The 15,222-nt window shown below is 56.2% G+C and overlaps 3 protein-coding genes across 4 annotated transcripts; all 3 read right to left on the bottom strand.

Annotated features, from left to right (window-relative positions):
• Positions 1–933: 933 nt before the first annotated feature.
• On the bottom strand, positions 934–2,819 carry CSF3 (colony stimulating factor 3; the record flags this gene model as incomplete). The annotated part of the gene is made up of 5 exons (XM_082070970.1): positions 2,763–2,819; positions 2,214–2,380; positions 1,782–1,889; positions 1,522–1,668; positions 934–1,107 (listed from the first exon to the last, which is right to left on the bottom strand). The coding sequence occupies exons 1-5, from the start codon at positions 2,776–2,778 to the stop codon at positions 934–936; spliced, it is 612 nt and encodes a 203-aa protein (XP_081927096.1). The 5' UTR covers positions 2,779–2,819.
• Positions 2,820–4,569: 1,750 nt separating this feature from the next.
• Positions 4,570–8,929, bottom strand: PSMD3 (proteasome 26S subunit, non-ATPase 3). Its single transcript, XM_082071114.1, has 12 exons — positions 8,717–8,929; positions 7,988–8,178; positions 7,634–7,771; positions 7,362–7,498; positions 7,062–7,252; positions 6,522–6,625; positions 6,300–6,414; positions 5,895–6,014; positions 5,715–5,818; positions 5,297–5,452; positions 5,151–5,201; positions 4,570–5,064 (listed from the first exon to the last, which is right to left on the bottom strand). Exons 1-12 carry the CDS (start codon positions 8,883–8,885, stop codon positions 4,987–4,989), a joined length of 1,554 nt encoding a protein of 517 aa, XP_081927240.1. The 5' UTR covers positions 8,886–8,929; the 3' UTR covers positions 4,570–4,986.
• Positions 8,930–9,445: 516 nt separating this feature from the next.
• GSDMA (gasdermin A) lies at positions 9,446–15,092 on the bottom strand. Of its 2 annotated transcripts, XM_082071046.1 has the most exons (11): positions 14,943–15,059; positions 14,567–14,700; positions 13,659–13,902; positions 13,284–13,494; positions 13,020–13,185; positions 12,831–12,924; positions 12,255–12,302; positions 11,832–11,986; positions 11,514–11,664; positions 10,801–10,874; positions 9,446–10,247 (listed from the first exon to the last, which is right to left on the bottom strand). In XM_082071046.1, exons 3-11 carry the CDS (start codon positions 13,861–13,863, stop codon positions 10,011–10,013), a joined length of 1,341 nt encoding a protein of 446 aa, XP_081927172.1. In that variant the 5' UTR covers positions 13,864–13,902; positions 14,567–14,700; positions 14,943–15,059; the 3' UTR covers positions 9,446–10,010. The 2 variants fall into 2 exon arrangements, with proteins under 2 accessions (XP_081927172.1, XP_081927171.1); XM_082071045.1 differs by lacking the exon at positions 14,567–14,700 and having other exon boundaries at positions 14,943–15,092.
• Between the last annotated feature and the right edge of the window lie 130 nt (positions 15,093–15,222).

Genomic DNA, 15,222 nt, shown 5'->3' with positions numbered 1-15,222 from the left:
GCCCGTTGTCCCATCTCCGTCCCCATGTCCCCACGCCTTGGCCATGTGGCGCTTCCCCCTGCGCAGGCGGGAGACGGGAAAGGCAACCAACCCGGACTTGAGCAAAAAATAGTTTATTTCCATTTTTATCACATATATATATATATATCTATAAAAACCATCACGTGTTTCTCTGGGGCTCACCCAGCTGCAGCAATAAATACCGTACAAAACACACCGCTCGGCTGCGAAGTTTCCAGGACGCAAATGCGGCCGCGTGGGCCGGGGGAGCTGCCGGCACAACCACGAGAGCGGGGGCTGCGCCGGCGCCGCGCCGGGCTCGGGGAGCGGGACCGCGTCCTGCCCAGCCCAGGAGACGCAGACATATAAGTTAAATTGCAATAAATACACTGAGTTTAGGAGGGAAGGTGTTGGGACTTCCCTGGAAAAGCCTCATCCAGCACCTCCCCTCCTTCGTCTTTACCTAATGGTTAATAAATATTAATTAATATCTCTGTGCCTAATAGAAACAACACTTGTCAGGTCTGTCCCCGCAGCCCAGGCAGGGAGATGCTGCTCTGAAGCATCTTCATCCACAGATGAAGACGGTTTCCCCTCGGCCGGGGCGGATGCTGCGGCGGTACCCGCAGCGCCCTGCACGAGCCGTTGGGGAAACTGAGGCACAGGCGGTGCCTGCGGGAGCTGCCGGGGCTCAGCCCAGCTCCCGAAACTCATAGCAGAGATACGCTTTTGTTTAAATATTAAACAAGGGTGATGCTGCGCACGGGTACCCGTGCACGGGTGCCACCGCGGGGCCGGCCGCCCTGCCCAGGGACCCATGGGCGGGGGAGCCTCCCCGGCTGGATAAATATTAAATAGCGATAAATATTACAAAAAGAAGCAGAAAAGCCGGGCGCTGGCGGGGTGGGACATCAATAAATAGGGTGCGGGGTGTCAGAGGTGGGGGGCGAGGTGCCGCAGCGCCCGATACGCCGTCTCCAGGAACCGCTGGAAGTTGGCCAGGATGAAGAAGCCGCCGACCTGGTGGTGGAAGCGGGAGGAGAAGGCGGGGAGGGGGTCCCCGTCCTCCGCGGGGAGCGTCACCGTGGCCAGGCCCAGCTCCTCCACCTGCAGCCGGGCAGAGGCAGGAACATCAGCTCCGGAGCCAGAGGGACCCAGGAGTGCGGCAGCATCTTGGCACCGCCCAACGAGCTGGGGTGAGCTGGGGTGCAGAGCCCCATGTCCCTGCTGGGTCCCCCTGTCCCTCCAGGGATACAGAACCGATGTCCCTTCCATGTCCCCCCAGGGGTGCAGATCCCCACGTCCCCTCCATGTCCCCCCAAGGGTGCAGATCCCCATGTCCCCGCCATGTCCCCCAGGGATGCAGATCCCCATATCCCCTCCATGTCCCCCAAGGGTGCAGATCCCCATATCCCTGCCGTGTCCCCCCAGGGGTGCAGATCCCCATGATCCCCCCAGGGGGGCAGATCCCCATGTCCCTGCCATGCCCATCCATCCCCTCAGCCCCCGTGTCCCCCTCACCTGCTGCTGGATGTTGGAGGACAGGTTGGCCGCGTCCAGCTGCAGCGTCTCCACCAGCCCCGCGTGGCCGGGCAGCAGCTCCCGCACGGCGCCCAGGGAGCCCTGGTAGATGCGGAGCCCGTTGCGGATCTGGCTGAAACAGGCCTCCTGCGGGGAAAACGGCAGCGTTGCGGGGGGGCTCGGCACCCCCGGGCGCCCCCAAGCAGTGGGGCAGCCTGTGGGGCTACGGCCGGCGGGCCAGTGGCGGGGGTGGCACTCACCGCGTGGAAGGTGCGGCTGTGACACTGCTCCAGCGGCGCCTGCGCGATGCCCAGGTCCTGCCGCACCAGCAGCAGCTCTTCCTCCCGGCACAGCTGGAACGTGTCACACTGCAGCCCATGGGGACATGGTCAGGGTGGCATGGGGACCCCGACATCCCCAAATGCCCCATCCTTGGGGTGCGGGACCCCCCCCACAAGCAGGAGAGAGGGGACAGGGTGGCCTGGTTAGGTGGGGATGGGACGAGAGCAAACGTGCCCTCGGGAGGCCCCATGTGTCCGCTGGGCAGCGCGGTGGGAGCCTGAGGCGCAGGGGACACCGCTGGCCGCGGCCTCGCGGTGCCGATAAGGCCGGGGAGGGGAAGGTCACCTTATCTGTGACCCCGCAGTGCCCGTGGCCACCGTCCCCCCCGCCGCGGCACCCGGGGGACTCACCACCACGCGCTGCAGCGCGGCCACGTCCCCCGTGATCTTGCGGGTGAACTCGAGGTTCTTGCGCAGGAAGAGCTGGAAGTCCTGGTCCCCCGAGAGCTCAGCCAGCGGCGCCCCGTGCAGCACCCGCCACGGCGCCCACAGCAGCGCCAGCGCCACAGCCAGCACACCTGCGGGGACGGCGGCTCAGGCGGGGACACCACGGCCCAACCCGGGAACGGCGGCACCAGCGCGGGCTGGGGAGGGGGCAGAGAGCCCCAAAAAGGGGGAGACGGGGAGAGGGACCCATGGGGCAGCGCGCTGGGGGCTCTGGGCGTGCAGCTGCAGCGAGTGCAGTGGGTACTATGGGTACAGTGGGTTTTGTGGGTGCTGCGGGTGCAATGGGTGCTATAGATACGGTGGGTTTTATGGGTGCTCTGGGTGCAATGGGTGCTATAGGTTTGGTGGGTTTTATGGGTGCAATGGGTGCAGTGGGGGTAGTGGGTGCTAAGGGTACGGTGGGTTTTGTGGGTGCAGTGGGGGCAGCGGGTGCGTGGGGCAGCGGGTACTCACGGCTGAGGCGGCGCATGGTCCCCGATGCGGCGTTTCCTCCCGTCGGCAGCGCGGTCGGGCCCGGCACGGCTGGTTCCTGCCCCGGCTCTGGGCAGCCTCATCGATCGGGGCATTTATAGCGGCCGCGGGGATTCACACCGATGTGGTAACCGCACCAATTGCCTAATGATTGTCTTAATCACCAACATGCAAATCCCGGGAGCTGCGGCCGCTGCCCACACCTCGCGCCGTGGGGCTTTCCCGGGGCCGGCGATGTCCCCGGGTGCTGAGCCGGGCGCCCAGCGTGGCCCTGGCACCGCGGCGGGTGCCGGGACGGTGCCGGCGGTGGCTCGGTGACTCATTAACCCGCTCGCAGGGCTCCCAGCTCACTGGCCAGTGCCCAGCGCCGCAGGGTCACTCACAGGTGACAGTGGCTTTTCACAGCCGCTGGGGTTGTCACCATCCCCGGCCCATGTGGACATTGTCCCCACCAGCTGCCCGAGCCCCTCACCCCGGCATCAGGGCGGGCAATGGGAATGTGACCATCATGGTGGTGGCACCAGCTGGAGGTGGCCGAGGTGACACCCTGTCCAGGGACATGTTGCCCCTGCTCAGCACCCACGATGGGGCCAGAACCCCCCCGGCGAGGGGCCGTCCCCTCCGGCTCTTTCGGGGAAGCGTTCGCCAGCGCAGCCCCGGGATCGGGGCCGTCCGGGCTGCCGAGGGAATTTTGGCTTGTGCCGGTTCCCGCAAGCGCTTCCTGGGCCGGTGCCAGCTGGGCCCAATCCTGCAGGCACAGGAGGGACCCCAGTGACCCTGGGGTGGGGCTGTGCTGGGGGGGTGTCACTCTGCACCACCAACCCCCAGCTCGGGCCGGGGTCCCGTCACTGTCCTGCAGGTCATGGGGAGGGAGATAGAACAGGGACCCCCGTCCCCACGTGTCACAGAGCTCAGAGGAGCCCCAGGACCTGCTCCCCGCTCCAGCTGGGGAAGGAGCCCCCTGCAGCTGCAGCCAATCCGTGAGCACCAGCCAGCTGTTAACTCTGAAACCTAATGATGGCTTCCCCTCCCAGGACCTGGCAGCGCCAAGCGATCTGCCCTCAGGCCGCGAGAAAGGATCTCGGCAGTGGAGCCTGTTTATGGGATTTCCCGGGAGAAATGCCCCCCCCCCGTCAGCTCTGTGTGTGCCCCTCCGGAGCTGGGGGAAGCCAGGAGGGGGGTGGCCATCGAGGGGGCTCAGCGTGACGCACTGGGCACCTGGAGCATCGCCCCGTTCCCCGGCGCAGAGCTGCCATCTCAGCAGCTCGGTGCTTTCAGGAATTGGGGTGGGGGGATGTGAATCAGCGCCTGGTGGGGCCCAAAGCCCCCGTCAGCTTTCCAGGGAAGGAAGTGGTGGCCGGACCCGAAACCTCGTGGGTGTTGGGGTGGGGGTGGCTGAGCTGACCCAGCACAACCCCCCAGGACAGCCCTGCCCCACCCGGGGAATGTCCTGGGTCCCCGTCCCCCACGGTTCTGCCTCATGGCTGCCCGATCTGGGCACCCCCAGCCCCTTCCCAGCATCCGCCAGGACATCAGCACTTTTGGGGTGTCCCTGTGTCTGGGTTTGGCCGCTGCAGCGGGACAAAGTGGTTTTGGGGAAGGAGGATCCTGGGGGCTGGAGCAGAGGGAGCCCCGGAGCTGGTCCCCGTGTCCCCAAACCCCCGGTTCCCCATCCTGTCACAACCGGGGTGTCACCTCCAGCACCGGGGGGCGGTTCATGGCAGAGAAATCACCCCCTCGTGCACCCCCAGTCACGACAAACCCACGGCAGGAACGCACCAGGCTGCTGTTGGTTGGTTTGGTTTTTTTCCAACTTTTATTTTAAAAGTCATAATTGAAGCTTAACAAAGTTTGACCCCATTATTGTTGCGAGAGCTGGGGGCACATGCGGTCCCTGCGGAGCCGCCTTTCTGCCCCCCCCCCACTTCTCCCCAGGATTCTCCCGAATTCATGGGCTGGTCTTGGGCTCAGCAACCTCAACCAACCTTAAAAGAATGTTTGTTTATTGGGGAACGGGGTTCCCGCTGCGGGGGGGAGTGGGGCCCACGGCTGCGGGCCCAGGGACCCCCCGTGTCCCCCTCCCACAGTACGGACATGCAGATATTTATTTATAAAAGAGGCAGCTGGGGACGGGGCTGCACGGGGGGATCTGCTCAGACACCGTCTTCCCGAGGGACAAATAAAAAAATACAGCCAGGCCAGAGGGTCACGGAAAACCGTCGTCATCATCCTCTGCCATCTCCTTTGCGAACTCCAGGTCCTGCTGCTCGCGCTCCCGGCGCTCCTGGAAGGCAAAAGGCAGAGATTGGTGGCGGTTTGGGGACAGGGGCCGTGTCCTCGGTAGCCGCAGGGACCCAGGTGAGGTCTCACCTCTGCGGATTCCAAGTCCTTGTTGTAAGATTTGGGCGGGAACCTCATGGCCTGGAAAATAAACCAAGGGAATAAAAGGTCTGAGCTGAGCGACATCTCAGCCCCGCCCCGATGTCCCCAAGCGCTTGGGGACGTGTCGCCCTCACCTTGACCGACATGTTGTGGATGTCGAGGCAGAACGAGATGCGCTGGTGAAACGCCAGCTGGGGCTCCCGGGTGGAGTAAATGTCGATCATTTCCTTGGACTGGACGTAGCCCTTCTCGTGGTTAATGCTGGCCTCGATCACGCCGTCCCGGATGGCCTGCGAGCCGGGGGGGACGCGGTCAGGGCCACCGCTGTCCCCGAGGGCCGAGGCAGCAGTTTGGAGTGAAAAGTGGCAGCTGTGACAGGAGCGGGGCGCTCAGGACACAGCACAGAGAGGGGACTTTGGGTTCTCAGGACACTCAGAGCACAGCGGGAGGAGTCTCCACCTAAAAATTAGGGACTGCAACACTGTGGGGACTGGGCAGTGGCGAGAAATGGGGCTGAGGACAGCGCAGGACCCTGGGGAGACGGGACTTCACCTTGGCCACGATGAACTCGGCATCCTCCGGACTGTCCAGCTGCAGCTTCTGGGCGATATCGGCCAGAGAGATGCGGGAGTAGGAGAGGCTGATCATCCGGACACCTGCGGGGGGGAACGGGAGTGGAGCCCCCCGGGCCAGGCAGCCCCGGGGTCCCCAAACACCCCAGCAGTGTCCTACCCGTCTTGATGACGTTGTGCCTCAGGCGAATGATCAGGGTGTAGGTGCCATCGGCCTGGAACTTGTCCCCAAACTGATCGAGGACTTGGTTGAATTTGGCCAGGTTCCCGGTCCTGACAGCTGGAGGAGGGAACGGGTTAATTGGGGAGGGGGCAGGAGCTGGGACGCAGCGGAGGGGACAGAGGGATGCGGTGGGGGACACACAGGGCTGACCCCCGGGGCTGTTGTCCCCTCCTCTGCGGAGCTGCTGGGTGAAACCAGCCCGGCACTGGAACCAGCACAGCCTGCAGCTGTGTCCCCTCGAGGGGAGGGGACAGAAACCCCACCTGCTTCCCCCTCAAAGTGCTGGGGCATTGAGCTGGGACAGCAGGGAGGGACTGAGTGCAGATGGGGGGACCGTCGTACCCTGGGTCAGGAGGAAATAGGGCATGAGCGAGCGCTTGAGGGAGGGTTGTCTGAACTGCAGCCTGTCCGGGATCTCCCCGAGCAGCAGTTCCACCACAATCAGCAGCTTGTGCACCTGCAGCAGAAAAGAAATCATGAGTCTCTGCAGGGCCCGACTCTGAGGCAGCTTCCCTGGGGATCCAGGAGGTACCAAACCCCCCAAAGTGCTCGTTCCCTACTCACCGTCTGCTTGAAGCCGACGGCCGTGTGCTGCGGCGCCTTCCGCAGGGCGTTGGTCATGGTCCTTCGCGCCTCCGAGTACTCCAGCTGGATGGCCTTGATGCGCCCTGCGGTGACACGGGGCGGAAAGTGTGTGGAAAAGACACTGAGTGAATCCTGCTGGATCCACCCGGATGGAGCTTCAAATCCTGTCTGGAAGCCCCATCCCCAGCTGCTCAAACGGGTTCTCTGCGGAATTGGAGCCCCCGGTGACAGGACAAGGGGAAACGGCCTCAAATTGCACCAGGGGAGGTTGGGGTTGGATTTAGGAACAATTTCTTCCCCAAAGGGCTGTGGGGCATTGGAACAGGCTGCCCAGGGCAGTGCTGGAGTCACCATCCCTGGAGGGTTGGACAGACGGACATGAGGTTCTCAGGACATGGGGCAGTGCCAGGGCTGGGGGAACACTTGGACTCAACGATCTTGAGGGGCTTTTCCAACCAAAATGATTCTATAATTCTATGATCCTGGCCCCAGTGCCGCAAGGGCCCCTCTGTGTCTCACCTGTGTAATAGAGGTACCGAGCCCACTCGTTGTTGTTGGCCTGTTCGGGAAACACGGACTTGGAGACGAGTTTTTCCGCTTGGTCGTAGAGGTTGTAGTGGAGATAGTTCCTCAGCAGCAGGTTCAGGAGGGTGGCCTGGCCGTCCGCGTCGTGGCGCAGCGTGGCCGTGCGGAGCCGGGCGTGCAGGAAGCTGCGGGAAAGGGAGAAAATACACGTCAGGAGGGGGAAAAGAACCGCCCGGCTCAGCAGGGAGCACGGGAGCAAGCGCAGGGAGATCCCACACGCGGGATTCGCTCTACCTCCTGACCACGTCGAGTTTATTCAGGAATTCGTAGATGCGGGAGTGGTAATAATAACATTTTGCCACCACCAGGTCAAGAGCCCGGCGGTTTTGGGAACTGATCTTCTGCATCAGGTCGTCAGACACTTTCTGAGCCTGCGGGAGGGGGAGAGAGGTCAGGGCAGAGGAAGCGCTGCCCGGGAAGGGCAGAGGGGCCACAGGGCTGAGCCCGGGGCCGCCTCCAAAGGCGGCTGAAACATCAGGGAAAGCGTGCGGCCCCTGGATTCTCACCTCTGGGTATCGCTTGCTGTTCATCAGGAAGATGACGAGGAGCAGCTGGAGGTAGGTCTCCACTTCGGGCAGGAGAGGGGCTGAGGCCGCTTTCCCCGTCCGCGGGCGAAACTGCAGCTCGGCTTCCGTGTCCATGGACTGTGGGGAGAGAGACGTGCTGGGCTCCTTGTGTCTGCTCCTGTCCCCAACCCGTTCCCGGTAACAACGGAGCCAGCCCGGGTTGCCGGCACCACAGTCCCATCCCCGCCAAGAGCTGCAGCGACTCATCTCACACACAAGCCTGTCCCAAGTGTCCCCAAGTCCCTGCCGTTCCCAGAGGCTCCCTGGTGTGGGACAGGCGTCCCCTTCCCGTACCTCCTCCAGGAAGCTGAGCAGAAAGTCCCGCACGGCGCTGTTGGAGGTGAAGAAGCCGTTGATGGCTTTGTGGAGCACGTTGGAGTTGAGGCGGCGGGAGGTGGAGGGCAGAGCCCGCAGGGCGCGCAGCACGTAGCGCGGCTCCTTCCCCGACACGGCCTTCTCCAGCTGCTTCACGTGCTCCTTGATGTCTGCGGGGGGACAAGGGACAAGGGCTCAGTTTGTGTGTCCCAGAGATCTCTGCTGAAGGACCTGCCAGGACGAAGCTGGTACTGGGACCCCCCAGGTACAAGACGCCCCGTTCTGCAGCTCTTGGGTCCCTCTGTCCACCTGTGTCCGTGTGTCCCCAGCAGCCCCGGTGACCTGGGCTGACTCTGCTCAGATCGGGGGCTGCACAAGGTCCCTCCGGGGGTCCTGTTCCCTCATTCCCTCCACGAGCTCCATCCCCCCCACAAGGTCCCACCGCAGCGTTTCTGCCGCCCCCCAGAGACCCCCCCTCAAACCCACCCCCCTCCCTCACAGCCCCTCTCCCCACAGGGACCCCAATTTCTCTCCTTCGACACCTTCTCCAGCATCTCCCCCCGCAACCCTTACAACGATCCGCCCCCCCAGGGTCTCTATGCCCCCCTCACTCCTCCCGAACCGACCCCTCACGGAGGCTCCGCCATGACCCCCCAACCAACACCGCCCACCCCAACTCCCCGTTACCGGGACCCCCCCCCACCTCACCCTCCAACGTGATGGCGTCCAGCTCTCGCTGTGGTTGCCTCTCCCCGGCCGTTTCGGTGGCCGCCGCCGCCTCCTCCTGCATCTCCACGTCGGGAGGGGCGGGCGGCGGCCCGTCCGGGGGGGCCTTGGCCTTGTCGCCGCGGCGGCGGGACGAGCCGTCCTGCTTCATGGCCGGGCCGGGCCGGCGGTGACACTGCAACAACCGCGGGGCACGCCGGGAGCCGCCAGGCGCGCCCAGCCGCCCACCGGCCTCACTCGCTAGGCCTGGCAGGTCGAGCGCCGAGCTCTCGGGTGTTTCCGTCAGACGCTCGAGTGTTTCCGTCAGGCGCTCGGGTATTTCCGTCAGGCGCTCGGGTATTTCCGTCAGGCGCTCGGGTATTTCCTTCAGGCGCTCGGCTCTTCCCGCTAGTTTCCCGCGCATGCGCGAACGCTCCTCTCTGAGGAGAGGTGCGAGGGCGGCGGCCACGGCGGTGGGGGTCGGTCGCCGTTCCCGTATTTGAGGGGCTCGGGCCGGGGCCGCTCTCCCCTCATCGCCGGTACGTAGTGTGGCCAAGCCCCTTGTGCTGGCGGTGCCCCCAGAGCCAGCGGTGACCAGCTTGGTAAGCAGCGCTATGCCTTACTGAGGGCAACCTCTCCCTGAAGGACCTGCCCAGGCCCTGAGTCTGAGGAGAGTCACTGGGTGACTGAAAATACTCTCCGGATTAAAAGATTACCTCTCAGAATGCCTAGTTATCTAGTAAGAAAATAATTAGCTTTATTTATAAAGTCATAATCTAAGTATTTGTTACATTGTTTTGCAGTGCTATCATTTATATCTTGTGTAGTGGAGGCGCAGTTTGCCAGGTGGGCATCATTAAAAGGCTCTGAGGTCCCACAGCCTTCTAACGCTGAACAGCTGAGTCACACAGGTGTCACAAGTGTGACCAGATAAATGAATTATTGTTGACTTATTCCTTTGTACGTTACTGAGTGCATGAGCAGTGTGCTGGTGTTTTTTAGCGTGACCAGGATCACACAAAGTGCAGCTGCCACCCTTGCGTGGGCTGTGGGTTTTTCACTCTGCGTTCAGGTGTGGGGAAGGAAAAAATCCATCTTTTTTACTTGGCTTCCATAAGGAGTTTTCTTGCCCTAACTCTGATTTTCCTCACTCATTTTAAATCAGTGCTAAGCCTTAATAAGGAATTCCTAACCTATGTAGCAGGGTAAAATTCAGAGAGAGGATCTGGCTTTTGCAGTAAGAGACTTTCACATGCATTGTCAAGCGATTCCCTTGAAGTGGGAGGATGCGTGTAACCTAATCTGAGTTGCTCAGAAGGCTGAGGACGTACAGAGACACGTACAGGGCTGCGATGGCTGGGAAGGCATTGTCCATACAGACAGCGGAGCCGTCCTTCTGGAGCTTCACTCCGCTCATCCCAGCCAGGGCAATGGTTAATTCTTGTTCCTTCTCCTGTGGGAAGGAGAGCAAAGCGGGATCCACGCTGAACGGCTCTGTTGTGTCTTCTATGTCATGTTCCAGGATGCTCCCAACCTTCACAGTAATGACAAAAAAAGAGCAAAATCAGTATTTTAATACTGCCATCTGTGAAAGTTATTAAGTAAATGATCTCCTTGACTTGTGGAGTGCTTTACTGTCTTACAGGCACCCTATGTAATCTACATTTATATATGGGCCGTTTCACCCTAATAACATTCAGTGCCCAGTTTCTTGTGAATTAGTTATGTCCAAGATATTAAAGTTGTAGTGGTTTTGTTTGGTTGTTTTTTAAATCTGGAGCCAAATCAGCCAGAAAATTCTGACCGCTGTTTCAAGAAAAATGGGGATCAGCTGTGTCTAATGTAATATTTATCATCAACAAAGCAGTTGTTAGACATCTGAGGTATTCGGGTCTTGGGGTGATTTCTCTTGAAGTGAGTATTTTGATCCTTGCCAAGTTTGAAGTGGTCATTCCTTTCCTTCTTCCCAATGTTACCTAAAGTTGTGATGCTGCTGCCTATATCATCATCTAAATGTTGCTTTACTTAAAATAACACTCCTCCCACCCCTTCATTTTGAGCCACACGTGATTTGTGTTTGTTCTCACCAGCTTAAGCCATTGGGGCAAAATCTTCTCTTCCAAAGCCTCCAGCAACAGCACCAGCTGATCCTCTATTAGCTCTGCAGAGTTATTATAATAAAACAGGATATTTATATAATAAAACAAGTTTGTACCAAAAACCTCCAACAGTGTTTCAGAGGCAGCTGACCAGATGGGAAGGGCTGACCATGAACTATCTTGCAAAGAATGCCTGTTCAGTCAAAAGTTCTTTAGATATTTTAAGCTAAATTATTAGTGCAGCCTCCCTGTGAGACAAATATGGCTGTTACTGTGGGTACAAATGATGATAATATCAAATGTAGAGACCAAAGCAGTTGAGGGGGGATTCAAGCCATATTTTGTGGCAGCCTTGGGAAAAGAACTCTGGAGTTTGGACTGCTCTCTCTGTAAGGTGATCTCGCCTTATTTCCCCACATTTTAGTTCTGATTTCAAGCCCTCTTTTCCCTGGCCTGAGTGGTAATTCGTTGTTACGCTCCTGGCAGTCGCTGCTCTGCGACTCTTTTGTGCTCTCGGCATAAACCACCTTCATTCCCACAGTCTAAGAAATTAATTTACATAAATCCTCTGCAAGTGTCTCTCGCTTTGTAAGTTTTCTATATTCTGCTAGTCTTGTGGGTGGGAACAATATATTAATATGTTGGTTTTAATATATTCTGGTGCTACTGATTTAGCTGTTTAAATGGCCAGCCATCTTTACCATCTAACGCGTCCAGAGTGTAGGCGATTGCTCTTGCCAGCTCAAGGAGAAGATCCCTTGAAGAATTCTGTAAGCTGCTCAGCAGCTCTTTTAAGTCTGGGCTTTCTGTTTCCAGCCCAGAACCACCAGTGTCATGAAGAACTGCTTCCATCTAGGGGGATAAGGAAAGGAAACGTCAGGATTTAAGAAGAGAGATCTCAGTAAAGGATTTTTGGATCGCTCGTTGTGGCACAGGAGAAATAACTTCTGAGGGCAAGAGGTGCAATTCTGAATATCTCTGTATTTATAAATCCTGGCGGTAAGAAGAACTTTGCTTACTTTCTGGGTCAGCTCTTGAAAGAGGTTCCTGTCTCTCATCGCAGCCTTGATGGCTTTTAAAAATACGCTGAGCAGATCAGGAGACAGCGTGGAGAGAATTTGACAATTCTCTTGAAGTTCTACCTCCACTTCTCCTAATCTTCCTGGTGAGGAACCTGAAAATCAGAATGTACAAATATGTCACTTGTAAACTAGGCAATCCCACGGGAAGTTCACTGGCACCCCTAAATTTAGAATTTGAAACATTTCTATGGATACTTTCAAAAGAAATATGCAGATTTGAGTTGGACAGTTGTCATGTCTCGGGTAATAGGCAGTACTTGACAGTAAACACATTGCTTCTGGTAGTTTTGTTTGTCCCGAGAGATTCTGTTTTACCCAAAGCAGGTAAAAATAGTGTAAGTAATAAAATCCATTGCTTACCATCAGATACAAACATTTGTCTAGCTTCATATGGAAAATAGTCAAGATCTGTAAGAGGATAAAAAGGACATTGCTGACTTAGAAAAATATTTAAAGCTGGATTTTATATTTTTCTTTTACCAGGGATGTTTTTAAGACTGAAAGTTCTGGTATGCCAGGTCTGAAATCTCAGGTCAGACCGGTGTTTGTGCTCTTTCCAGCACACCCATCGTCTGCCTGTTCATTTAAAATTCCTTATTCCTGCACCTCATTCACTACCATCATGTGCCTCGTGTTGGAGTCCGTATCGGCCAATAAGCATGTTAAAATATGAGTAAATTAAAATGACAGCTTGTCGGGAAGCACAGGGGAAGCAAGCAGAATATGGGCTGTAAAATCCTGCAGCCGTTTTGTGGATCTCAGGCCCCTCCTTTTCTACCTGCCCAACGTAAGCATCTTTTACGCCGGTCTTCCCGCTCAAGGGTCAGTCACCCTCTTTTCTCCCTGGCTCTTTTCATTTGAGCAGGAAAACAGAACGAAGCTCTGCCCTCTGTGCTGTTTTTCAACAGGAGTAAGTAATTTTTGGAGGCTACTTACACCACGATTCATCTGTAATCCCCAGCTGGATTGCCTTGAAGGCCAAGGTGCAGCCCTTGGGTATAGTCATGCTTTGTTTTTTCACTGTGGTGCCCTGGTCAATGAAAAATAAAAGAATCTGTTACCAGGCCTGGATGGCTTGCAGATGTTTGGGAAGGACTGATTCCAGAGGCTGAAGAGAAATCAAACCTTCACGTTAAACTTGGCGTAAAACTTGGCCATGAAGCCCCCCCCCGCCTCGGTGCATTCCTCGTAGCTCGTCTCCTCAGAGGCTTCAATTGTTTCGTGAACCACGTATAAAACCTGCTGTGATTTCTTTAGTTGTTGAATGAAGGAGTGATTCATATCCATTTTTCTAAAAGAGAAGAAGGATGCGATAAACCATTGCGTGACCTGGTGTGGGGTGAAAGGATGATGACCAGAGGGCACGTTCTCCCTCCGTGTCTGCTGTACCTTTTTTCTTGCAGCGTGTGGAGTTCTGTTAGCGGGATGCGGTTCTTCTCCAGCGTGATGGACCACGCTTGGGACGAGGAGGCAGCTCCTGTCACCTCTGCGCTTGCACAGTTCACAGGTACACTTAGATTCCCATCAACTCTGTCGCTGCTGCTTTTTTTGAGTGTAAATTTGCTTGAATCTCTATCCCATCCATTGGCAAAGAGGGACTCTGAAATAATTTGATGCATTAGCTTAAGAATTGATTACACAGGCTCAGTATGATAACTATTGTGCACACAAGAAATATGAAACATGGTAGAGTTCAGACACAAATGATTCAAATGTTTTGTCTGTGGAAACTGTAAACTGAAGAATGATAAATGTGAGCTTTACCTATGCCTTCTCTAGGCAGCAGGATGTTGTCGAGCCTGTAATGTGTCTGCTCATAGCGGGGAAATAGTTGGAAAATGCTTTTTCTTTTTCTTTTCACTAGGCAGAGGGGTCTGAAATATTCATGGTCTGAGAAGCTGGGAACTGGAACCAGGTTTCCTTTTGGATCCAACTGATGTACTATGGATTCGGTGAGTTTTTTAAACATCCTGCTGTGGCTGGATGAATTTTTGAACTGAACTTGTGCCTTAGGAAAGATGCAAGACAAGTTAAGCAAAATGACTTTAAAGATACAAGCAGATGGTTGTAAGAAAATAACTGATACTTTTAATTACAAAGAACTTTTAAAAACTGATAATAACCCCAAACTGCTCACATTAGTACAAGAACACACCTTTCACAGGAATTGCACATAGGGGATAATTAATGCATTGCCCCGAAATTTAAAAAGAAAAAAGATTGAGCAATTTCTTGCTGTTTTTTTTACTGCTTCAGTGTTTTTTCCTCTTGCATCTCGTTGCTTAGTGGTCAGGAGCGGTTTTGCGTTGTTTTGAAAGAGAGTGTTAGAAAAATGGTTTCGTCAAAGTCTTACTGCAGGGAAGTAAAAGTGCTGAGAGGTGAATACTGGGTTGAGGGGGGAAGTTAGGAGAGCTTGTTCAATGGCAAATCTCCTCCAAAAGATATTAAAAAAAGTATCATCCCAGCACAGCTGCTCGAGTATGTCCTGGTGCTCTGCCTGTATCCCCCGCAGCGGAGAGATGGATGGTTGAGAGGCAGAAAAAAAAATCCCTGTTCATTTCCTGTTGCAGCTTGGTTTTAGTCCAGAGTTTCAATATAGCTTCTTGCTCCAGTCGGCGTATGTGAGATACGATGAACTTGGATCTACAAATGCAAAAACTTCCTGTACTTACCGAGAGGTAAAAAAATGTGCAGGTCTTTTCCCTCTGCTGCACCCGACTTTATCAAGTCTGGTTGGGGAAGAGACACTGATCCCTGTTTACAGTTCAGATGAACAGATGTGGGGGGGATTTCTTCCCACAGGGGTCTAAAAAAGAGACTGACTTAGTCCGATTCTTCCAGAAAGCAGAACTCTCGCATCACAAAGGATGGTGCGTTGTTGGCGATGGAGCTGCTGATGTGAATTAGTCTTGTGTGGGGCCATTTTAGCAGCACCTACAGGACTAATTCCCTTGGGAGACTTTAAAAAGACCTACATACTAAACAAGAACACTCAACAGTTTGCTCCACCCCTCTTCTGTACCGAAAGCTCTTAAAAAATGTACTTGCCTGTTTGTGGGACGCTTCTCGTTCACGGTGGGTGGGCGATGCGCAGAGCGATCCGCTGTGAATCGGAGCGCCGTGGCCTCTTTAATGCCGTGGGGCTGGCGAAACGCGCTCTCCCTGCTTTTCCGGGCAGAATCTGCTTTTCCGGAAGCATCTGCTAGATTAGGGCACAAAAAAGCCTGTTGCTTGTGTAATTCTTCCTCCAAAAAGCGTCAGTCATCGACCTAAGTCAGCCTTTCAAGCTCTGTTACAGTGGGTGTAGACGTTAACTGCTTCTACAGAT

The sequence above is a fragment of the Streptopelia decaocto genome (genome assembly GCF_964273445.1).
Source record: "Streptopelia decaocto genome assembly, chromosome: 22".
In the NCBI taxonomy this organism is placed as follows: Eukaryota; Metazoa; Chordata; class Aves; order Columbiformes; family Columbidae; genus Streptopelia; species Streptopelia decaocto.
Note: the sequence above shows the minus strand (reverse complement) of the source record. Positions and strands in the feature narration are given on the sequence as shown.